Source organism: Odontesthes bonariensis, chromosome 18 (genome assembly GCF_027942865.1).
Source record: "Odontesthes bonariensis isolate fOdoBon6 chromosome 18, fOdoBon6.hap1, whole genome shotgun sequence".
NCBI classification, from domain to species: domain Eukaryota; kingdom Metazoa; phylum Chordata; class Actinopteri; order Atheriniformes; family Atherinopsidae; genus Odontesthes; species Odontesthes bonariensis.
This window is the reverse complement of record NC_134523.1, coordinates 28,861,470-28,886,069: the sequence shown is the minus strand read 5'-3', so window position 1 is coordinate 28,886,069 and position 24,600 is coordinate 28,861,470. Positions and strand designations below refer to the sequence as shown.

General features: G+C 45.9%; 1 protein-coding gene across 3 annotated transcripts; it reads left to right on the top strand.

Annotated features, from left to right (window-relative positions):
- Positions 1 to 5,802: 5,802 nt before the first annotated feature.
- On the top strand, positions 5,803 to 24,586 carry LOC142367854 (uncharacterized). Of its 3 annotated transcripts, none has more exons than XM_075449870.1 (3): positions 5,803 to 5,928; positions 8,748 to 8,915; positions 15,214 to 24,586. In XM_075449870.1, exons 2-3 carry the CDS (start codon positions 8,775 to 8,777, stop codon positions 22,777 to 22,779), a joined length of 7,707 nt encoding a protein of 2,568 aa, XP_075305985.1. In that variant the 5' UTR covers positions 5,803 to 5,928; positions 8,748 to 8,774; the 3' UTR covers positions 22,780 to 24,586. The 3 variants fall into 3 exon arrangements, with proteins under 3 accessions (XP_075305985.1, XP_075305986.1, XP_075305987.1); XM_075449871.1 differs by having other exon boundaries at positions 8,745 to 8,915; XM_075449872.1 differs by lacking the exon at positions 5,803 to 5,928 and adding an exon at positions 5,933 to 6,015.
- The last annotated feature ends 14 nt before the right edge of the window (positions 24,587 to 24,600 follow it).

Sequence of the window (24,600 nt, the reverse complement as noted above, 5' to 3'; positions counted from 1 at the left end):
ACTGCCCTTCCGTTAGAGGTGGTGGTGCTGGGCACCATCCGTTTTACGGGCATCTGCCTTCTTTCTGTTGGCTCAGTAGAAGTCTGTGATAGTTTAAATAGGGTTAATTATTTAACAGAACATGATATAGATGATGACTCTAAATTGTCCTTCGGAGTGACTGTGAGTGTGTATGGTTGTTTGTCTCGTTTGTCTCTATGTGGCCCTGTGATGGACTGGCGGCCTGTCCAGGGTGTACCCCGCCTCTTGCCCATTGATCGCTGGGATAGGCTCCAGCCCCCCCGCGACCCGACTGACGGAGCGGTGTATAGATAATGGATAGATGGATGGATGGTATAGATGAGAAGACATAGTTTATGTGTGCGAAAACAGCATTATGTTGGGAATAAAATAACTGCACAGTCAAATAGCCACTTAATATTTATTTTACAGTGTAAAACATGATCTAAATGAGGTACCTCCATGCTGAGGTCTCACCTGTTTGAACAATGTTTTTATATTTCATCTTAAACTGCTGCCAAGAGCGCTTCTCCCCTGCGGGATTGCACTGAATGAAATAAATGAATGGGCTACCATTCAAGCAGTTTCCCTGTACTATTATTGTGATTGCAAAGGACTACATTTAAACTTACACTTTTGCTGCTGCAGCGGTGTTGCACTTATTTCTAAAAACATATTGAAACTCGCCGTATGAGCGCATTAAGATTTCCAATTCGAGGTTGGTAAAAAACGTAGCCCCTCCTCTTCCCCGTTGCCAAGGTGACTCGTCGAATCAGGGCTCCATTGATGCTGGCTTTTTAAAGTTGTGGTGCACGCGCTAAACTCAAGGTGAACTTACTCAGAGTTGATTAACCTCACTCAAATCAGCGTTTCTGGAACCGAAAACTCAGGGTTTTCTATCTCAGAGTAGATCAACTCAGAGATCAGGAATAGACTCAGAGTTGGTTGAACCTGCTACGTGAAACGGACCCTTGGATTATTACCCGCCCTCGCTGAAGAGATGACTCTTGATTTGGTAGTTTTTTGGAAACAGAGGTTGATCTTCGGAGCCCAGTCTACCGACTCAAGGTCACCCAAAGCGCTAGGAAAGCCTTTAAAAGTCCCAATTAAGTCCATATTAGACAACCGGTAACTTCATAATCATTACTAAGTAAATGAGCATTTAACGACAAACTAATGCTACATAAATACAGCCACAATAACCAAGTTAGCGAGCTAACATACCTCTGATGAAGTGGCCGCTGCAGACAGTCTCTGCTCCTCCCGACCGCAGACGTGGGTTTAAAATCCACTTTTTACGGCGTTGTTCTGTGAGCTTTTTACATTTCTCTCCTTTGTGAACGACTATCTTCGGTACTTTATAAAAACTATTTTCCCTTTTCTCGGTTAGAACGATCAGAGCAACCGTAAACCGCACAAAGCAGATCCTCAGTTCACTTCCTGACCTCCATCTGAATTCCCCGCTGTCGCGACGCAGCAATATGACGTCACGTGACAGCGACCTACTGTCGGTGTGTTGTTAGCACAGATTCTATAATAGTACAGATACGCCACCGCAGATTCTATAATAGTACAGATACGCCACTCACGGTGCATTTCCGGTTTCCAACGAGGCAATTTTGGTTGCAGTTCCACCCTTTTTCCACGTGGGGCACTCAATTTTGGAGACCAGAATGAATGGAGTCCTATGGAGCTATACGCCCTTTCGTGCCCTTATCATAAGATATAATTTTTTCTCTAGTAATTCGAATGTTGTTTTCGAAAGAGGATGTTTAGAAAATACCCACGGCTGAGTTTTAGATTTTTAGAGCCACTCATTTGCTTAAAAAAAGGATTTGAAGTGTATATGACTGTCATACATAGCTTACGACCGGAGATGCCGCTTTACGGCAACAATCCTGCTTGTTGTTGGACTCAAAGGCAGCAGCGTTTTCAAGGAAGAGCTGTAGTAAGAGAGAATGTGTGGTAACATCACAGATTCTTAGGCTGTGGTAACATAAGCGGAAAAAGTCCATCTTAATTCTGTTGTCGCTTGGTATGGAGCCAGCCGTCAAGCGGTGCCTCTGGTCGTAATTCTGGTCGAGCGCTGTCATTAGCACAATGCTAGCGCGTGGTGGACAACAAGAAGCCAACCTGTAAGAAATCAAAGGGATATATGTACTCGTTCAGTAGATTTTTGACTTGAAACCCATGTTGAGCTCTCAGAAACTACATTCAAATCTGAGCGCTCTTGAGGCGACTTAGGTGAAACTGACCATTTGTAGCATCTAGCTCCATTGGGCCCAATTCATTCTGGTCTCCACCGACGCGCCCAGTGGAATTCTGGTGGAACTGCAGCCAAAAAGCCGGTACAATGGGGCTTAATAGAGAGTGGCAAGGCTGTTCGTTATAATGGCTGTGACGCCACTCACGGTGCATTTCCGGTTTCCAACGAGGCGATTTTGGTTGCAGTTCCACCCTCTTTCCACGTGGGGCGCTCAATTTTGGAGACCAGAATGAATGGAGTCCTATGGAGCTATACGCCCTATCGTGCCCTTATCTCATGATATAATTTTTTCTCTAGTAATTCGAATGTTGTTTTCGAAAGAGGATGTTTAGAAAATACCCATGGCTGAGTTTTAGATTTTTAGAGCCACTCATTTGCTTAAAAAAAGGATTTTAAGTGTATATGAGGTCATACATAGCTGGTCGACCAGCTGTCATTAGCACAATGCTAGCGCGTTGTGGACAACAAGAAGCCAACCTGTAAGAAATCAAAGGGATATATGTACTCGTTCAGTAGATTTTTGACTTGAAACCCATGTTGAGCTCTCAGAAACTACATTCAAATCTGAGCGCTCTTGAGGAGACTTAGGTGAAACTGACCATTTGTAGCATCTAGCTCCATTGGGCCCCATTCATTCTGGTCTCCACCGACGCCCCCAGTGGAATTCTGGTGGAACTGCAGCCAAAAAGCCGGTACAATGGGGCTTAATAGAGAGTGGCAAGGCTGTTAGTTATAATGGCTGTGTTGTTAGTTCATTTCACGTTGTTTTCTCCGGTTTTTATGATCTGAATCTGATCAAGCTGCCTCCATCCCTATTATCTCACATCTTTCTCTTTCATTTTATCTCTATTTTAACGCCTCAGTAATTCATTATATTCAGATTTTAATGCACTCATTCAGTCACGCTTGTGGTTCTGATCAGCTGTTTTTTTTTTTGCATTAGAAACTATCTGACTGAGGAGGGGGAGGGGGCAGAGTCAGCTGCGGTTGCCAGGTTTGTTGATTCTAAGCGACTTCAGGCTTATAAACGCTACAGATATATATAGTTTTGCTTCTCATTTGTCTTCTGTTTTAACTAAGAGATCTGAACACATCACAGCAGCTTTAAAATCTTTACTCTGGCTTCCAGTCAGTCACAGAATAGATTTTAAAAGCCTGCTGATGGTTTACATCTGTGATCTGTTCAGAGAATATAAAGCCAGCAGAGCTCTGAGATCCAAGGACTCAGGTCAGCTGGTCCAGTCCAGAGTCCAGACTGAACATGGAGAAGCAGCATTTAGCTGTTATGCTGCCAACAAGTGGAACAAACTGCCAGTGGAGATTAAACTTTCACCAAATGTAGACATTTTTAAATCCAGGTGAAAGACATTTCTTTTCTCATGTGTCTACGCATGAAATCTGCACGGTATCTTTGAACTCATCTGGACTGTTGCTTGTTTTTAAATTCACTTAAATGATTTTATTTGTTTCTCTTTATATTCTTTTATGTATTTTTAATGCTTCTTCCACTCCCTGCTGCAATGCTTTTATTTTATGTAAAGCACTTTGAATTGTTTGTACATGAAATGTGCTACAAATAAATTTGATTTGATTTGATTTGATTTGATTTGATTCTGGTTCTTTCTGTCACTATGAATGTCGGATCCATTTTATAAAAACACTTTTCCTTCTGTTGGATTCATGGAAAACCAATCCATCGTTGCCAATAGGCAGGAACAGTCAGAGTTTATTTAATGGTACATTATTAATCCCCTTTAATCCTTTGCTGACTCATAAAGAATCAAACTGTAACAGTAATTGTGGACAGTCTTTGTAGAAGGTTATTGGTTGCAACTGGGCTGAAGAAGCCTCTGTTTCATGAGGAGGATGTGCAGTGTTGTCCAACTTGAGCAGCTTTTCTCTTCTTTAGCAGAAGCTCCAGATCAGGAAAAGATCCGGCCTCCTTTATCAGCTTGTTCAGTTTCATCTTGAACTCTCCACCAAGTCTCACTGTGCACTCCCGGTCCTAAAATCCACAGTAAAAGTCATGTGATCAGTGGAGTTTCTGTATCTGCCTTGTTGGGTTTTACTTTTCCCATTAAAGTGAGTTTTCAAAGCCTGGATTCACCTTTATACAGATGTTTTAAAGGCAGTGTGCAGATTCTATGGTAAAAGTCTAATCTACAAAAATAATCACAATCTTATTCGGTTATTGATCACATGGTTTTTACGTCATCTGTTTCTTTCCGGTTGTCCGACCCTCGTGTTTATTTTACAAAGATTTGTATGTTATTCAAACAGAGGACAAGACTCAGTTATCATCAGTCTCCAACTTTTACTCCCATACATTCTCCTGTTGGAAAAATATGTTTTAACCATCTTCTTCGTAACAATAATAAGTCAGTTAGATCCCTGTTTCAGAAGGAGGCGATTTCTACTCCTGCTGTCGTGCCTTTTTGGAATCGCTTTCGGATTAATATATCTTGGACATTTACCTGGTTGCTCCCAAATCACTTTCTTCTCACTAACTAACTAAAGGAAGTGTCCTTTAAACTCATTCACAGGATCTACCCTGCTAAAGACTACCTAAAGAAGTTCAACTCTAACATTAATGTAAACTGTACCTTTTGTGACCTTTGCCCTGAGTCCATTACTCATTTGTTCTGGTTGTGTCCTCATTGTAAAGATTTCTGGTAACATTTTTGTAATTTTGTTGACTTAAAAATATCAGCAAGCTTCCAGTTGTACTGGGAACATGTCCTGTTTGGGTTTCAACTAAGTGGCAAAATGAGTCCGAAGGTTTTCTTTATTCATTTATTAATTATCAAAGCTAAATTTCACATTCACAAATGCAAATTTTTCTAAAAGAAAACCAAATTTCTATGTTTTTTGATTGAATTAAAGCAATACTTGCTCACAATTAAACCTTCAACTAATCATAAAGCAAAAAAAACAATATGGGCTTGTTCCCAACTTGGGATTATGGACGAACTGTTGTCCTAAATCTTTGTTTTATTTATTTATTTATTTATTTATTTTACACGAGACTCCTTGGCACATATGTCAGTTTGTTCAATAGTTTTCTTTTTGCAAGAGTTTTGTGACTGTAATTCTCTTATTATTATTCTTATCTTCATGTTCCCCTTGGCTGGCTTTTTTTGTCGTTATGTACACGTTAATGTGGTTATTCTGCTTTGTTGCAAATAAAGTTATTTAAAAAAAAGACCCTCGTGTTTATTTCATGTGCGCGTTTATACTGAGCATTACGGCTCACCGGGGCCGCTTTAAAAATAAAAAAAACAAGCTTTTATTTTAAGTTTTATTTCTCTTCCAGCCTGAAGATTTGACAAGGAAGAATAAAACAAATGGAAACATTTGAAAGATTTGAAAGATTTAATGAATAAACCGGCTCAGAGAGGGATATACCGTAATGTCGGGTGTAAGCACGCATAACAAACTGCTGTAAAAAGAACTGATTGTGTTCCGGGTGGGCTTCAGCCTGTGGTTGCTTGTTTCCTTCACACGATCTGGCAACACAACAGAGGCTCCTCCTGCGGGAAGTCAGCCTGGAAGCCCGAACACGCACCGCAGGACCGACAGATGCGGTTATTTGTCCACATCTGCGGTGGTAAAACTGCGGCGGAGGAGCATCCGCAGCCGGCTGGCTGTGCTTCGTGACCGCGGTGAGAAACACGTGCACTGAGGCGGATTTATCACGGCACGGCCTGGGTTTGTGGTCGTGCTCAGCTGCAGTAACACTCAGCTGGAAGGTGCGAACACTCCGTTATGTTGTCAGAGAAGTACGGAACGCCTGCAGGGACATTTAGGGGCATGTTTATTTTTAAAGTTTTGTGCAAGAAAAAGTGAAGAAAACTTCCGACAGGCTGCAGATTAAAAACCATAAAAGGGAAAAAATGCTGAGTTTATGAAGGTTGTAGGTTGAGTCACATTATTTGCATGTGGCGATGTCACTGATGACGTCACTGCCGAGCTTGTAGAGAACTTTGGATTCTGAACACTTTCCCACGTTTTTCTGTTATTTTTTCCTTTTTTATCCTTTTCTGAACTCATGAACACAGCTATGAACAAAGCTGTTCCAACTTCTGATCTTTTTCATGTTTTCATGCGTGTCCTAACTTTGCATCCAGTTAAGTTTTAAAGGAAACTTTACGTTTTAACGTCCAGGTTTCAACAGGCTGCAGATTAAAGACGATCAAAGATTAAAAAGAAACTGTAAAAAGGGGAAAAGATTCAGTTTGACCCAAAGTTTAGGAAGGTAGTGCATTTAATCACCTAATTTAAATGTGATGACATCACTGTGGGGGTCAGATCACTTTGGATTCTGAACACTTTTCCACGTTTTTCTGTTATTTTTTTTCCTTTTTGATCCTTTTCTGAACTCATGAACACAGCTATGAACAAAGATGTTCCAACTTTTGATCTTTTTCATGTTTTTCTGTCATTTTATTTACATAAAAACAGCAGAAAATCAGTAAAACGTCTTTAACCAGATCCTGATTCTTCAGTGTTTGAGTGGCCAAGAACTGATGTTCATCTCTGTTAGTTTTATCTGTTCTCAGTGGGCTCAGCATCTGTCACATCTGTCTCCTCGATGGCCAACAGGCTCATGAAAGTGTCTGATCCCCCCTGGTACTGCATCAGGATTCAGAGAAACCCAGTCCCCATCACTGCTGACACACTGGTTTCCATTCAGACCCCCTGTGTCCCATCTATCTCCACCTTTTCCCCGTCATTACGACCTCGTTTTTAAGTGACCTTAAAACCACTTTTGCTCGATCTGTGAATAACAACAGAGAGAAATGTCTGCGTTTCTGTAACTAACAGCACTTCAGCCGCTCGTTGAAAAGCTTTAAGAGATCAAAATGTCTGAATATAAACACGATAAATTAGTGCTGGGCGGTATGACCAAAAATACATATCACGGTATTTTTTCATGGTATCACGGTTTCACGGTATATCACTGTATTTTTTTTTTTCATGCATAATTAGGTGTTCACAGCATTTTCTACAGATTGAGAACAGCATTAAAAATTAAAATAAAAATTCTTCAAAATAATTCCTTTTGTTAATAATTGGTCACACAGAACTTTATTGTGTTAATATTATCATCTTCAATGTAAACAAATTAATAACATAGCTAATTACACTGGTCGGACTGTTCAGCTGTTTCAGACTGATACCTCCGGTTCAGGCTGGTCCTCATCCTCAACACGCACGTCTCTCTTTCAATCGCGGAAAATATTTTTCAATACTCATCTGGATTGAAGCAGCAAACATTCAGTGTAAGAGTTTAAAAAACCTACTTTATTTGATTCACAGCTGCTAGTGTTTTCACCTCGACAACCCAACTACATTTATTTATTTATTTATTTATTTATTTTTTACGGCAAACTTGCAACTAGTTAACTTTATAAAGAAGGTGTAATCGCTTGTTTGCTATGGGTCGGGACGGGACGGGACAACATTGTATTAAAAATATAAAATATTTTTATAGGACTTTTTAATGGGAGCTAATCTAACGCGGCGCTGAAGCTAGCAAGCTTCCATGCTTCCCAGGGATGATCTCGCTGATGGAGACACACGCGGTGTGCACGGAGGGGCTGTGGGGGTGTGTGTGTGTGTGTAGGCTGACAGAGAGACGGAGGGAGAGCAGGGAAAGGAAATGCAGCTTAACGCATACCAGTATTTTTTAAATATTTTAAAAATAGACAGTAAACATGTTTAGAAGCGCAACACTGAAAAGGGTCCCGTCTCAAACAATGTCGCGCGACGCAGCGTTCCCCCCGTTGTGTAATCAAATACACCGGTATGGCGGTATATTACAAATTCATATCATAACGAAATTATAAACCGGTATTTGGTGTGAACCGGTATACCGCCCAGCACTACGATAAATCACTTTAATGATTAATGAAATGTGGTGTTTCTGTTTCGTTTTGTCCTCAGTTGCCATAGATACAAGTAAATCAGGATAAAGATGGAAACAGGCTGAATAAATGCATGAAAGCTGTTGTCAGTAATGTTTAAAACTGCATTTTAGTCACCTGTGAAGGTCTGAAAGCAGATTTAAAAAAAACTTTGAAAATCACTAAAAAGGTTATTTGTCCTGATACGTTTGTGTTTAATTCAAACTTTAATTAAAATAATTTGTAAAGGCAAGGCAGGTTTGTCTATACAGCACAATTCAACTACAAGGTGATTGAAAGTGCTTTACAGAGACATTAAAACAGTAGAAATAAAAAGCATGATTTAAATTTTAAACAAAAAAGAAAGAAATAAATAAGAACAATAGATAAAATCAGTAGTTAAAATGTGATTAAGTTTTGAGCTTTATTCAAATGCAGCTGAAAATAGGTGTAAGAACATGAGACACGACACAGATTCAGACTCAGGAAGCTGTAGTTTGATTTAAAGGGAAGCCAAACGTCAGATTATCAGAGTCATATTTATCGTCTGTGCTTTTTATTGTGATTTTAAGCAGATTTCCGTCCTTTAAGCTGGTGGCATCATGGAGGAGAGACGGGACGAGAGCAGCAGGTTGGACTTGAGTTCAGCTGAGAAGCAAGAAGCAAACGATGAGACCAGAGAAGAAACCGACGTGGGTCAGGATCTGCAGGTCGCCTCCAACTCTGCTCGGAAAGTCCCAGAAGTAAGAATATTCTGAGTAATAACCGAAAACATTCAGAGACTGGAAAGCTGCAAGCAGCTGTATGCGGGACCGAGATGTGCGCACGTTGGGGCATGCGCTGGACGTCGTAGTCGCGCAGCTCTGCCCACACGCACATAATAACCCCAATGCGGAGGGGTTTTTGAAAATTTCTAGGGGGCGCCAATGAGCCATTTTGCTCCGCCCACACACGATACCTTTTACAATTGATGAGGTCGAGAGGGTGGACGTGTGTGCCAAGTTTCATGACTTTGCGATGATGATAAGGCTTTCAAAGCACAAACACCATCACACGATTTACACCGACTGGCCACGCCCACACGTTCAGATTTCGGAAAAGTTTCTCTATGAATTCCCCCCCCCATGTCTTAAGAGTAACCTGGCCAAGTTTGAAGTCTGTAGCATTAAATCTGTAGGACAAGTTCGATCATATGCAAGGCATGGAATCGGGTCAAAAATGGCACAAAAACTCACTTTCCATCCAAAATGGCCGCCTTCCTGTGGATGTGGGACCATGACGGCAAGAGACTTTTTTTTGCGTCTGGGCATGATGAATGAGCACACCGAATTTCGTCGTCCCATGCAAAACTAACTCCATAGCGGGGACCATTTTTATGCATCGTAGGGGGCGCTACAGAGTCAATGAGCAACTTCCAAAAATATAAAGTTTAGATTCTTTCATGTCGTCGACTGGCAGGTGGTGCTTGCAGAATTTCATGAGTTTTTGAGTACCTTTTGCAAAGAATAAGAAAAAAGAAAAAAGAAGAAGAATCCTTACAGATACAATAGGGTCCTTGCAGTTTCACTGCTCGGTCCCTAATTAACGTCTTACTACCCAGATTCTGTTGTCTGTTCAGCTAATTGAAGCCGCACGAACGTCTGAGTCTGAGCGATGTTTTTACAAACAGTTCTGGTTGGTATTTAACCTACAGAAGGTAAAAGAATACTGAAGTCACTGTTGTAGTCGATGGTTAAAGTCCAGAAGTTTGGACCCAGAAGCAGAACTTTTCACAGGAATCTCATTAAAAATACTCCAGATAAAAATTTAAAAAAGCCTGAAAATCAAGGACATGATCAGCTGATTGGAGACGCAACCAGGGCGAACTAAAAGAGGATAAACAGGAAGCTGACCTCCAGAATAAAACAGGAAACTAAAGGAAGCCCTGATCCAAACTACAATAAAATCCTGGGAGACTGAATAAATAGAACCTGAACTGAGAAAATAACTAAAAACTGAACAGGAAACATGAACAAACACACAAAGGGAAAGCAACGCAAAACAGAATCCAAGTTCTGATTAAAAACAGTCCACCAAAAGGAACTAAACACACAGGGAATGAATAATAAATCACTCAGGCCAGCAGCAACAAACACACACAAACTTCAGACAGAACCAGGATATCAGGATAGAATACTTACGAAGTGGATTTACTGCCAGTTCTCCACCTTTTAATTAGGGCTGGGCGAGTTAACTCGTTATTATCGCGTTAACTCGCTCATCACTTAACGCTGATAAATACTTTATCGCGCATTAACGCAGGCTTTATTTAAAAAAATCTTATTTTATTAAAAATAAATAAATAAATAATTATTTTTTGGGGCTTTTCTGCCTTTAATGAAAAGGTCAGAGAGACAGGAAGCAGAGGGCAGAGAGAGGGAGAACGACATGCAGCACAGGGTCGTCCGATGTTGGACTCGAACCGGGGCCAGCTGCAGCGAGGACTATAGCCTCTGTACATGGGGCGCCTGCTCAACCCACTACGCCACGGACCTGTTTTATTATTTATTTTATCATTGTAAAAGTCTGTTGCTCACAGGCTTTTATTTTGTAAAAGTCTGTTGCTGTCTGCTGTGGAACCGGAAAAGAAAGTAATCGGCAGATCCACCAAACCTGGAGAAGGGTACGGAACTTTTACTCGGCCATTTTCATTTTAAAGTTCTTCTAGACGGCGGAGTCGACAGAACCAAAGTCATCTGTAAACACTGCCAAGTTTAACTGTCTTCTCAGCGTAGTAGTTCCAGTCTAAAATATCACTTAAAGGCAAAACACACAACTGATAGCAGCAAGTCATTCAAGGAAACAGACAGTGGAGCGAGGCTTCTACATAAAAACTACAGAAAGATGCTGATGTTAAAAGTGTGTTTGCACAACAAATGTTATGGCACTATCATTCATATGGCAGCACATTTAAAATAAAACTAAATGCTAAAGGCTATACGCTACCTTTGGATTCATTTTTGGATTCTACATACAAATGCGATTAATCAGGGAAATCATGTGATTAATTAGTGCAGTGATACTCACTGTTGTTTTCACAAGAGCCACATTGGCAGAGAAAAATCAAGGGAAGAGCCACTTTTACGACAACATACTAAAGTCCCCTTTTGCAAATATGCATTTCTACATATGAAACATCCCACAATAAAAGAAACGACACAGCCAATACATTTTCAATTCAGACCACATTTACCTTAATACTGGGATGAGCGGAAGCTGGCGTGCATGTCCTCGACTTTCTTCATGTTGTATTTGTAGTTTGTTGTTGTAATCATAAGCCCTTTTTCCATCAGATTCTGTAGCGAATTAAAAGTTATATCGCATTACTTTGTTGCGATATAAGATGCGTTCGGTTGGTTTTCCATCAAACGGGACGATTCTAGCGAAATAAAATGACATCACCGGAACATGCTGATGCGCATTATTCTGACTCGATCAGATGATTTTCCATTACAAAAGTGGCGAATTGTAGCGAATTAGAATGCTCGGTAGCGGGAATTTAATTGCTCGCGCTGTTATTGTCAGCCTCCTGTTATAACAGTTGCTATAACTTTCAAGGCTACGTACCTTTTCACCACCGGCTTTCGTTTTATTTATTAGGGTAGTTATTATTTAGAGTTATGGACCGTAGGATAGGACTAAACATGCTGAAATTTAAGAAGGAGGATGAGAGCGAGGCGAGAATTAATTATGCTGCTTCAGGACCTCCCGAATTGTGTTTAAAAAAAGCAGAGTCTCTGCTCTCGACCAGTTGTTTCTTTTATCATCGGACATTGTTGTTACTAGTTGTTGCTGCTGTTTTGATACCAACAGGATAGGTGAAATGGGGCGGCTGAGCGGCTCAACAACAACATTCGAATCCTCGCGCTTAACCAATACCATCTGCGCATGCGTGGCTAGTCTGAATCGCATTAACCTTTTCCATGACTTCTGTAGCGATACAACTTAGCCCTGAACCACCTACTTCGAGCGAATTATTTAATGCGACAAAACATCACATGTATCGCACTAACTTCTTGATGCGCATCAAATTAAAGCGAATCATGTCGTTGATGGAAAAAGGGCTTTAGTGAGACATTCAGGATGAGCATGGTTTTTGTGCTGGTTTTTGCCCTTTTTTAATTAAAAACCGATCCATTGTGCCTGCATCTCGCGCTGGCTAAAGGGCGGATTATAGTTCTGCGTCTATCGTCTTGACGTGTTGCTTTGCTCTGGTCGCAAACCACTTTTCATGTTATGGTTCTGCAACCTCGGTCTGGAATTTCTCGGGACGCACAGCAGTTTCCTCTCGCGAGAATTTCGGTGGGCGGTGACGAGAACTTCGGCGGCGGCGGCGGAAGTGTTTATCTTTCAAAAAAAAAAAAAGTGTATGCAAGATATGGATCTGGAGTTGCTCGACATCGAAGAAGAACAGCTTCTTTTATTGGAGTTGGCGAAAATGCAAAGGAGGAAGCCACACAGACAACCGGAAAGGCACACCGAGGACCAATCACAGCCGCTTTTGTCTGCGCACTTCCGTTGGTGGTCTGCGTGCGTCTGTCGCGTAGTCACGACAACGCGCGCAGAGCCTCGGCGTGGGGGAGTGGTCAAGATTTTGACGCTCGCAGAGACTCTGCGTCCGAGCGTCAGAGGCTTTGCGTCTGAAGCATAAATCAGCCTTAAAGGAGCTAGCATGCTCTGCGGTCAAGTGTGACGGTGGTTTAAGCGGGCTGCGTTGCCAGGTTTGACAGTGCCCCCTTTCGGAAACACCATTAAGCCTTAATTAATACTCAATAAAAATACTTAATACTGTGCAGTATTCGCCGTATGTTTTTTTGTTTTACTGATATTTTTATTACCTTTTTCAACATGAATACAAACAAACAACAAAGTAAAACAACATGGCCACGAGAAACAAACAAACAACACGTCTTGTGATAAACTCATACATCAGCATACTGTGAGAGTATCACTGGGAGGATGTGGGAACAAAGTACACACCCATATGTACATTCACGCACAAGGAAGGAAACGCTCAGTCCTATTACAAATGACAGCGATGTAGCAAATACACAGTATGGCAATAATGAAAATAACAGCCTATTTAGAGAGGAAATACTATTTTAACGAATCAATAAACCATAAAATTAATCATAACTAAACTTATATCCAGTCGTATCACCCAAAAACATCAGTTATCCAGTTTTCCTCATTACCATCTATCATCCCTTTTAATACAATGGTTATGAGCCTTTTACCTACATTTTAAAGAAAGGGGTCTAAATCCTACCACCAATCTTACATTGGTATCTGTACGTCAGGTATTCCATTGGTAGTAAGTCAAATATCATTTTGTGCCATCCTTTAATTGTAGATGGGGCATTATCATTCCCTTTAAGCAATATATTTTTACGAGCAGCAAATGTAAGAATACTGAACAGTCTTTTGTGATGAGACCCTTTAATATGACGACTAGGCAAGCCAAGAATCAGAACCTGAGGATCAGCGTCAAGCTGGACATTGAAAATCAAGTCTATTTGGCTGGATGTCACGGTTCAAATGATCCTAGGGTGAATCTACTCCGAACCATCCCTTTAAGTTTGCCAACAATCTTACCCCAGTATTCCTCAATATGAATGCATGTCCATATACAGTGCTTATAACTTCCCACCTCTACTTGACATTTGGAACATTTTTCAGACAAACTTGAGTTCATCCTGTGCCTAAGCTGTGGTGTAATCTGCAGACGATGTAATATTCTAAACTGAGTCTCTCTGGTTCTGTTACATATAGAAATCTCTCTAGCTAACCTCCACAATTCCAACCATGTAGATTCATCTATTCTAAGATCAAAATCAGAATTCCATTTGCATCGAAGATGCTCTAAGTCCACATTACTAACAGAGATGAGCATAGCATATCCCCGGCCAAGAATTGCTTTCTTGCCACGATCAAGAAGCAACCGTTCTATCTGTGAAGTCTGACAGTCAAAGTCATATCTGCTCTGATTCTGGATGAAGCTGCGGCATTGCAGATACCTGAAGAAGTGGTTGCTAGGAAGATCGTATTTCTGTCGAATTTGTTCAAATGTAAGCATCACTCCTTTTATCAAATAAATGTCCCAGAGTTAAGATCCCCTTCTCCTCCCATATCCTAAACCCCATGTCTGAGTGGGCTGGGTCAAAATCCATATTCTGCTATATCGGAGCTAGCGAGGACAATATTCTAGAACAACCCTCTAGCTTTCTCATTGCTTGCCATGCTCTTAGAGTTGTTGACATTAAAATGTTTCGGCACCTTAGTTGGATTTGTCCCCTCCAACTTCTCTTGCAAGCCAATTATCCTCAGGTTTTTGCGTCAACTACTGTTCTCATAATCCTGAAGCCGCTCCGTCAGCTCTTTCGTTGTTTTTTCCAAAGCGAGCAAGCGCTGATCAGCATCAGTAGATGCATTTTCCACGACTAAGATCCTCTGCTCCGCCTCACTGACACGGTCGCTGACTTCTTTCAGACTCTGAGAAATATTCGTGGTAATATTGTGCAACATCTTCCCTAATTTTTCATCCATCATAGCGGCAATATTTGCAGTCATTGCTTCAAGGGGTTTATTCAGACCCGGATCAGGTGTCCCATCAGTGTTAGCCGCTAGCGTAGCATCATCGACTTCGGGTAGGGCCACAGGCGCCTCTTTGTTCTTCAAAATTTGTTTAGGAGGCATTTTACCCGCGGGTTTGCTGAAAAATCAGTCCAGGGTCATCACATGGAGTAGTCACTCCGATTTCAGTGAGGATGAGTGTGCCAGAGCTCCGTCAAAATGTGGCTACTCAAGTGCTTGCATCATCGGAAGTCCTCGCTGTGTGTTATTTGAAAAAATGTATTGTTATTGTTACCATATTATAAGCTACTATGCGAGTGCGAGCCACCAATTAAAGCTTGAGGAGCCACACAATGTGTATCTCTGAATTAGATTAAAGATTGTAATCGTTGCCCAGCCCTAGTTTTAATATCTCTTCTCTGTTTGCAGACTGAAGAGCCGCAGAGGTTTGGTGTCACGTGTCCGAGCAGATTGGACCCCGAGGAGAGAAACTCCGACCACCGCGTTCAACCTTCTGTGGCCGAAGACGCCGCTCCTGACCCGGATGAATCACGGCCTCGAAACGACCGAACTCACCCCAAAAGAGAAGCTGTGGATGACGGAGACGGAGCGACTACGTCAGGGAGCGGAGAGGAGAAAAGATATCTCGCGGTTCTTCATCAAATGCTGCAGCTGCAGCAGCAGAAGCACAAACCTGGCCGACGATTCAAGAGGAAAACCCTCATGAAGATGGCCAAACTCTATGTAATTACCAGTGGGTGGGGCGGGGAGGAAAACAAGCAAACTGATTTAGCAGAAGAGCTAAAATCTTTCACATTGTCTCAAAGGAAGACGAGCTCTCATGAAGTTGGACCGAAAGAGACATTTGCAACTCAAACCAGCAGCAAAAAGCGTAAAACACGAGAAACGGACTGTAACTCGTCCACAGATCTACCCGACTCACTCAGTGTTCAGTCCAGGTTCAAACCGGCATCAGAAGAGCAAAAGGAATTCAGAGAAATGAGCTCAGAGGAGCCCGAAATGACAGAACCGCTGAGGAATCACGCAGCAGGAACATCTGGCATCAAGCAAACGCCCAAACAAAGAAGAAGAAGGACAATAAAAGGAGCTGGTTTGAATAAAAAAGCCAAACAAAAGCATTCAGATGAAACCTCTGCGGATGGACAGGAAGCAGACAGCGAGGAGCTGGCACCGAGAGAAGAAACTGTGCTAAAGGTCAAGAAGAAAGCTGGTCGAAGGGTCAGTAAAAACACTCTCATGAGTAAAGAGAAGCAGGAAGCAAGGGGCATGAAAGCTGAGAGTCGGGTCTCATCTCCAGGAAACCAGAGGAGGAAAAAGACCTCTGAGGCCAGCGGTACGTTAAAGGACTTCAGAGGTTTGTCCTGGTTGCGTCAAAGCGGAGACCTGGAGCACAAAGCCAGAAGAAGGAGATGCAAAGGGAGTCAACAAGCAGCTCAGCAGCTCCCAGCAGGGGACGTGTCTCCACCTGCCGAGGCGTCCTCCGCAAAATCCCAGCCGCCAACGCCACGGAAACCAGCCCCAAACACACTGACACCAGCTCCAAACGCACAGAAACTAGCCCCAAACACCCCAAACACACAGAAACTAGCCCCAAACACCCCAAACACCCCAAACACACTGAAACCAGCTCTAAACGCACAGAAACTAGCCCCAAACACACAAAAACTAGCCCCAAACACACAGAAACCAGCCCCAAACACACAGAAACCAGCTCCAGACGCACAGAAACTAGCCCCAAACGCACTGAAACCAGCCAAAAACACACTGAAACCAGCCCCAAACACACAGAAACGAACCCCAAATACAAAGAAACGTGAGGCCGCTGCAGCGAAAGCTCCAGTTTGGGATTACAGCGCCACGGCATCTCCTGAAACGTTGATGCAGACGCGTGACATCCAGAGCCACGAGACGAAGAATTCAAAGAGGAAGAAGGCAGCGCAGAAAGGAAAAGGTGCAAAAACGTTACACGTCACAGAGGAATCGGACACTGCTGTGCGGTGGAGAGCTTTCAGCCTGAAGCAGGAGGAAGGCGAGCGCGCGATCATGAGCGTAAACGCCATGAGAAACTGTAAAGGCCGAGGTCAAAGAAAAAGGATAAAGAACGAAGCTGCCGAGCCGAGTTTAAGTGTGAACGTGAAGACCGAACCGCTGGATTTCCCTTTGATGGACCTAAAGACTGAAGCCGTCAGTCCTCCCACGCTACCTCCAGCTAACAGAAAAAGGAAATATGTGGGGGGAGCCTCCACAGAAGCTCTGAGCAACGAGGTGGCCGACATAGGACCAGCGAAGCAAAACAGGAGGAGAAACAAAGTCAAACCAGAACTCCACATGAAAAACCTGCAAAACTCTCAAACGGATGAATGTTTCAGATCTAAGAACCACAGTGGAAAGGACAACTCAAACATGGAAGGAAACACGTGGAAGTCGGCAAACCCTGAAAATACGACCGAGTCCAAAGAGAAGAGGAAACGCTTGGCAGTAAGAGGACGTAGAAGGCCAACGGCAGCAGGCCTGCAGGTAACCATGGGTGATGGGGCTTCTGGAAACGTGAAGGGCAAAAAAAAAAGGGCGAACAAGAAGCAGAAGATGACATCAGGAGGATCGTGGTTTGATGAGGCGGTTGGTGAGCTCCCAACTGAAGCTGCGACGCTCAGAAAGAAGAGAGGGAGGAGACCTAAACGGGAGCTGAACATGTTAACGTCCCCAGAAGCTCAGGCAGAGTTTACAGGAACAGGATCCACGGCAGAGGGGAACCAACGAGGCAGTCCGAGGTCCTCAACAGACAGGACTGAAGATTCGCCTTCCTCTGAGGTCGCCTGCAGAGCGACAACAGCGGATCTGAAACCGAAAGAAAAAGGGAGGAAGTGCGGAATAATCAGACGAGCATCCAAGAGGAAGACGTCAACAGCGGCCGAAGAACCGTCAAAGGTCAGGAGCAAAAGGAAGAGAAGGGAACCGGTGATGAGCCCTGAAGGTGCAGCCTACCATCTGATGGATTTAAGGGCCATCAAACAAGAGCCGGATGAGAGCGAAGCATCGCGGGTCGAGTCAGGCTCGTGGGCTGAGACGCTCAGAAAGAAGAGAGGAAGAAGACCTAAACGGGAGCTGAACATGTTAACATCCCCAGAAGGTCTGGCGGAGTTCACAGGAACAGGATCCACAGCAGAGGGGAACCAACGAGGCAGTCCAAGGTCCTCAACAGGCTGGACTGAAGATGCGCCTTCCTCTGAGGTCACCCGCAGAGCGACAACAGCGGATATGAAACCGGAAGAAAAAGGGAGGAAGTGCGCGATAATCAGACGAGCATCCAAGAGGAAGACGTTAACGGCGGCCGAAGGAATGCCCGAACCGTCAAAGGTCAGGAGCAAAAGGAAGAGAAGGGAACCGATGATGGACCCTGAAGGCGCAGCCTACCATCTGATGGATTTAAGGGCCATCAAACAAGAGCCGAATGAGAGCGAAGCATCGCGGGTCGGGTCAGGCCCGTGGGCTGAGACGCTCAGAAAGAAGAGAGGAAGAAGACCTAAACGGGAGCTGAACATGTTAACATCCCCAGAAGGTCTGGCGGAATTCACAGGAACAGGATCCATAGCAGAGGGGAACCAACGAGGCAGTCCGAGGTCCTCAACAGGCTGGACTGAAGATGCGCCTTCCTCTGAGGTCACCCGCAGAGCGACAACAGCGGATATGAAACCGGAAGAAAAAGGGAGGAAGTGCGCGATAATCAGACGAGCATCCAAGAGGAAGACGTTAACGGCGGCCGAAGGAATGCCCGAACCGTCAAAGGTCAGGAGCAAAAGGAAGAGAAGGGAACCGATGATGGACCCTGAAGGCGCAGCCTACCATCTGATGGATTTAAGGGCCATCAAACAAGAGCCGAATGAGAGCGAAGCATCGCGGGTCGGGTCAGGCCCGTGGGCTGAGACGCTCAGAAAGAAGAGAGGAAGGAGACCTAAATGGGAGCTGAACATGTTAACATCCCCAGAAGCTCAGACGGTGTTCACAGAAACAGGATCCACAGCTGAGGGGAACCAACGAGGCAGTCCAAGGTCCTCAACAGGCTGGACTGAAGATGCGCCTTCCTCTGAGGTCGCCTGCAGAGCGACAACAGCGGATCTGAAACCGGAAGAAAAAGGGAGGAAGTGCGGAATAATCAGACGAGCATCCAAGAGGAAGACGTTAACGGCGGCTGAAGAACCGTCAAAGATCAGGAGCAAAAGGAAGAGAGGGGAACCGATGATGGACCCTGAAGGCGCAGCCTACCATCTGATGCATTTAAGGGCCATCAAACAAGAGCCGGAAGAGAGCGAAGCATCGCGGGTCGGGTCAGGCCCGTGGGCTCTGGCAGAACCGCAAAGGAAGAGGCGGCGGAGGCGTAAAACACTCTGGACAGTCAAGAAGAAGGCAAAGCCTCCTCAGATCGGTTCCCTCTGGAGTACTCCAGCTGACCCGGGTGTCTGGGCGCCGGCAGACGAAAACATCGCCCTGAACTCTCAGGGGAAGAGAAGCCTTCGCTGCCCGTTCTGCAGTCGCTGTTTCCGGCACATCTCGGCGTTTACGCTCCACAAACGAATCCACACGGGTGAGAAACCGTACCGATGCCTCAGGTGCAGCAAGAGGTTCCCTGATCCCAAACGACTCAAGCTGCACTCGAAGCTCCACCGCGAGCCTCCGGCGGCGAGCTGCCCATGCTGTGCCGAGACCTTTAAGAGCAAAACGGAGCTCATCCTTCACTTCCAGGTCCATCTGAAGGACGCCGACGGCTCACAGAGAGGATCGGAGGGCAAAGGTCGGTCCTTCAGGTGCTCTGTGTGTCTGAGGGAGTTCAGCAGCAAAGTCGCCGTTAGGAAGCACCGCCGGACGCACGGCGTCTGTGGGAAGACGTTCAGCAGATCCTCCGGTCTGAGTCTCCACGAGAAGACGCACCAGCCCGTGAAGCCGTTCTCCTGCTCTGCGTGTTGTAAAGACTTCGCAACGCTGCGGGAGCTCTGGACTCATTCTGAGAGTCAGCCGGGGCCGACGCCGTTCTCCTGCTCCGACTCCCAGCTCCGGACTCACTCTGAGGGCCAGCCGGGGCCGACGCTGTTCTCCTGCTCCGACTCCGAGCTCCGGACTAACTCTGAGAGCCACCCAGGGCCGACGCCGTTCTCCTGCTCTGACTCCGAGCTCCGGACTCACTCTGAAAGCCACCCGGGGCCGACGCCGTTCTCCTGCTCTGACTCCGAGCTCCGGACTCACTCTGAGAGCCAGCCGGGGCCGACGCTGTTCTCCTGCTCTGACTCCGAGCTCCGGACTAACTCTGAGAGCCACCCGGGGCCGACGCCGTTCTCCTGCTCCGACTCCGAGCTCCGGACTCACTCTGAAAGCCACCCGGGGCCGACGCCGTTCTCCTGTTACAGATGCGACGCCGCCTTCAGCAGCTCGGCAGCATTGCGCTCCCATCAGGCCGCCGCCTCGCACGGTGAGATGGAAGGATTCCTGGTGTCTCAAGGCGCCGAAGCGGCGACGGCCACCCCTGTGTTGTTTAAGTGTCCCGTATGCGGGCAGCTCCATCGCCGCTGGTGCCATTACATCCTGCACCTGCGGTGCCACACGCCTGGCGGGCGCCACCGCTGCGAGGCGTGCGGACAGCGGTACGAGCGGGCAGCGGACATCAGACGCCACTGCTCGGTTTGCTGCAAGAACAGTGGCGAGGAGACGGAGTGCAGAGGCCCCCCGGGGGACATCTGGAAGGAGGCAGAAGCTCCAGAGAGCGAAGCTGAGGAGAGCGTGGGTCCCGAGGTAGAGCAGAAGGGGGAACTGTTTCCTCTGCAGGAAGCAGGCGGACACCAGGTCGCAGATATCGTGGAGGACTTTGTCAGTGCTCCATCTCCGAGCTCTGATTTCCCCGCAGCTCCTCAGCCCCCCACCCTCCGTCTTCAGCCCATAAACCCCCGACTCGGCGGCAGCTTCTTGTGCGGACGCTGTGGGAAGTCCTTCCCTCGGTGGAACAAGCTGTGGCTGCATCAGCGTCTCCACCGCAGACCCGGCCGACCGTTCAGCTGCAGCCGCTGCGAGCTGCAGTTCCACTTCCTTGGTTCGTATGTCCATCACCTGCAGCGGCACGCCACTCAGACGCCCAAGGCGTGCCCCTCCTGCCCGGACGCCTTCGCCAGTGAAGCCGACCTGAGCTCCCACCTTTCTGACTGCCACCGACAGCCGGAAGGGTGGAGGTGCAGCACCTGTGGGAAGCTTTTCTCAGCCCGGAGAAAGCTGGAGAAACACAAGCTGCTGCATAAAGGTGCAAAGTCCCACACCTGCCTGCCGTGCAGCCTCAGCTTCTCCTGCTCCTCGGCCCTAACCGCTCACCTCCAGACCCACAGCAGGCGCCTGAGCGTGCCCAGGCCGGCGCCGCTTCTGGAGCCGCTTCTCTTCCCGTATCACTGCGGGAGATGCGCCGCCAGGTTCTCCAGCACCGACCTGCTCCGGGCGCATCAGGTGTGCCACTTCACCGCGGGGGAAGAGACGGAGAGTCCTCCAGAGGCTGTGGCGTCCTACGTTCCCAACAGAGGTCCGGAGGACGCCCAGGGAGTCACATCAACTCAGCCAACTCAGAACCAGAACCGCCTCCCGGTGAGCAGCAAAAAGCACCTGTTCAGGTATCCTCATCCAGACCGCCTGTACGTGGTACCCGTCGTCTCCTCAGAGCGGCCCGTCGTCATCTCAGACACCGAGGAGGAACCAGAACCAGGTTCTCCTCATTCAGAACCAGGTTCTGGTGGGAACAGCTCCAACATCCCTCACACCTCAGCTGCTCCCGGTTCTCCTCACTCAGAACCAGGTTCTCTTCACTCAGAACCAGGTTCTCCTCACTCAGAACCAGGTTCTGGTGGGAACAACTCCAACATCCCTCACACCTCAGCTGCTCCTGATTCTCCTCAGTCAGAACCAGGTTCTCCTCACTTAGAACCTTACTCAGAACCAGGTTCTGGTGGGAACAGGTCCAACATCCCTCACACCTCAGCCGCTCCCGATTCTCCTCACTCAGAATCAGGTTCTGGTGGGAACAGGTCCAACATCACTCACACCTCAGCTGCTCCTGATTCTCCTAACTCAGAACCTGGTTCTGATGGGAACAGGTCCAACATCACTCACACCTCAGCTGCTCCTGATTATCCTAACTCAGAACCAGGTTCTGGTGTCCCTCACACATCAGCTGCTCCTCGTTCTCCTAACTCAGAACCTGGTTCTGATGGGAACAGGTCCAACATCACTCACACATCAGCTGCTCCTCATTCTCCTAACTCAGAACCTGGTTCTGACGGGAACAGGTCCAACATCACTCACACCTCAGCTGCTCCTGATTATCCTAACTCAGAACCAGGTTCTGGTGTCCATCACACATCAGCTGCTCCTCATTCTCCTAACTCAGAACCTGGTTCTGATGGGAACAGGTCCAACATCACTCACACATCAGCTGCTCCTCATTCTCCTAACTCAGAACCTGGTTCTGATGGGAACAGGTCCAACATCACTCACACCTCAGCTGCTCCTGATTATCCTAACTCAGAACCAGGTTCTGGTGTCCCTCACACATCAGCTGCTCCTCATTCTCCTAACTCAGAACCAGGTTCTGGTGTCCCTCACACCTCAGCTGCTCCCGATTCTCCTCACTCAGAACCCGGTTCTCCTCACTCAGAACCAGGTTCTCCTCAATCAGAACCAGGTTCTGGTGTAAACAGCTCCAACATCTCAGCTGCTTTGAAGCATGAAACTGGCAGCTCACAGCAGCTGGATCGTTTGATTAAATCCTTAATCCCTGAAAAACTCTCGATGGACAGCAGCGATTGTGAGAACGATGCAGCAGAACCAACACTTCCTCCGTTTCACCTGTTAAGAGACGACGTCCACTCCTGCGTCATGTGCATGAATTCTTTCTCAGACATCTCAAGGCTGCGTGAACATTACATAGATCACGCCAGGGGGCTGCAGTGAAGACCGGGGCTGTGAGGACGCTGTGAGAATGCTGTGAGGACGCTGTGAGAATGCTGTGAGGACGCTGTGAGAATGCTTTGAGGACGCTGTGAGGACGCTGTGAGGACGCTGTGAGGACACAGTGAGAATGCTGTGAGGACGCTGTGAGAACGCTGTGAGAACGCTGTGAGAATGCTGTGAGGACACTGTGAGGACACTGTGAGGACGCTGTGAGAATTCTGTGAGGACACAGTGAGAATGCTGTGAGAACGCTGTGAGAACGCTGTGAGGACACTGTGAGGACACTGTGAGGACGCTGTGAGAATTCTGTGAGGACGCTGTGAGAATGCTGTGAGAACGCTTTGAGGACACTGTGAGAATGCTGTGAGGACTCTGAGGACACTGTGAGGATGCAGTGAGAACGCTGTGAGGACGCTGTGAGGACTCTCTGAGGACGCTTTGAGGACACTGAGGACGCTGTGAGGACTCTCTAAGGACGCTTTCAGGACACTGTGAGGACGCTTTGAGGACGCTGTGAGGACTCTCTGAGGACGCTTTGAGGACACTGTGAGGACGCTTTGAGGACGCTTTGAGGACGCTTTGAGGACACTGTGAGGACGCTGTGAGGACTCTCTGAGGACGCTTTGAGGACACTTTGAGGACACTGTCAGGACGCTTTGGGGACTCTTTGAGGACACTATGAAGACGCTGTGAGGACGCTTTGAGGACGCTTTAAGGACTCTGTGAGGACTCTGTGAGGACTCTGTGAGGACGCTGTGAGGACTCTGCACGGACTCTGTGAGGACACTGTGAGCACGCTGTGAGGACTCTGTACGGACACTGTGAGGACTCTGTGCAGACGCTTTGAGGACTCTGTACGGACTCTGTACGGACACTGTGAGGACTCTGTGAGGACACTGTGAGGACTCTGTGAGGACGCTGTAAGGACTCTGTGAGGACGCTTTGAGGACTCTGTACGAACACTGTGAGGACGCTTTGAGGACTCTGTACGAACACTGTGAGGACGCTTTGAGGACTCTGTACGGACTCTGTGAGGACTCTGAGGACGCTTTGAGGATGCTGTAAGGACACTGTGAGGACGCTTTGAGGACACTGTGAGGACGCTTTGAGGACACTGTGAGGACGCTGTGAGGACTCTCTGAGGACGCTTTGAGGACTCTGTGAGGACCCTTTGAGGACTCTGTGAGGACCCCAGAGGTTCATGGTTACATTTGAGCATTTTAAAAACGTTTCATAAATGTGTTGCTGCTGTTGACGAGTTACAAATACTTGAAACACATTTTTCAACAGTTTCTTCTGATATTTAGGTTTAATTAGCTTAAGAAGTCGGTGTTTTATCTCAACCGGTGAAAGACTGAATAAGCTTGTTTACATGTGAAATTAGAAATAAACCATCACTGAAAGCATGTTTATTTCAACACGTTACAGTGTGATACTGTAAAACTTATCTCTGATATCCTGAACCAGGACAGTCGTGTTTGTTTTATCTGTTTGAGTTTTCATCCAGGTTCATATGTTTTTTACATTTATTTTTATTTAATTGTTCCACTTTAATGTGGTGTTTTATTATTTTAATAGTCGTTAATCTTTACTTTTTTTTTATTTAGTTCAAAATTTTATATTTCTACTTTTTCTCTTTGTTGTTTTTATCTTAATCTTATAAAAACTTTATTTTTTCTGCATTTGCTGTTTTTATTTTTTCACCTTTTACTTATATACATATATTTAGTTATATTTCATGTTTTTATGTTTTGTTCATTTATTTTGTTTTATACTTGGATTTTCACCATATTATTTTAATTGTATTTTTTCCCCACTTTT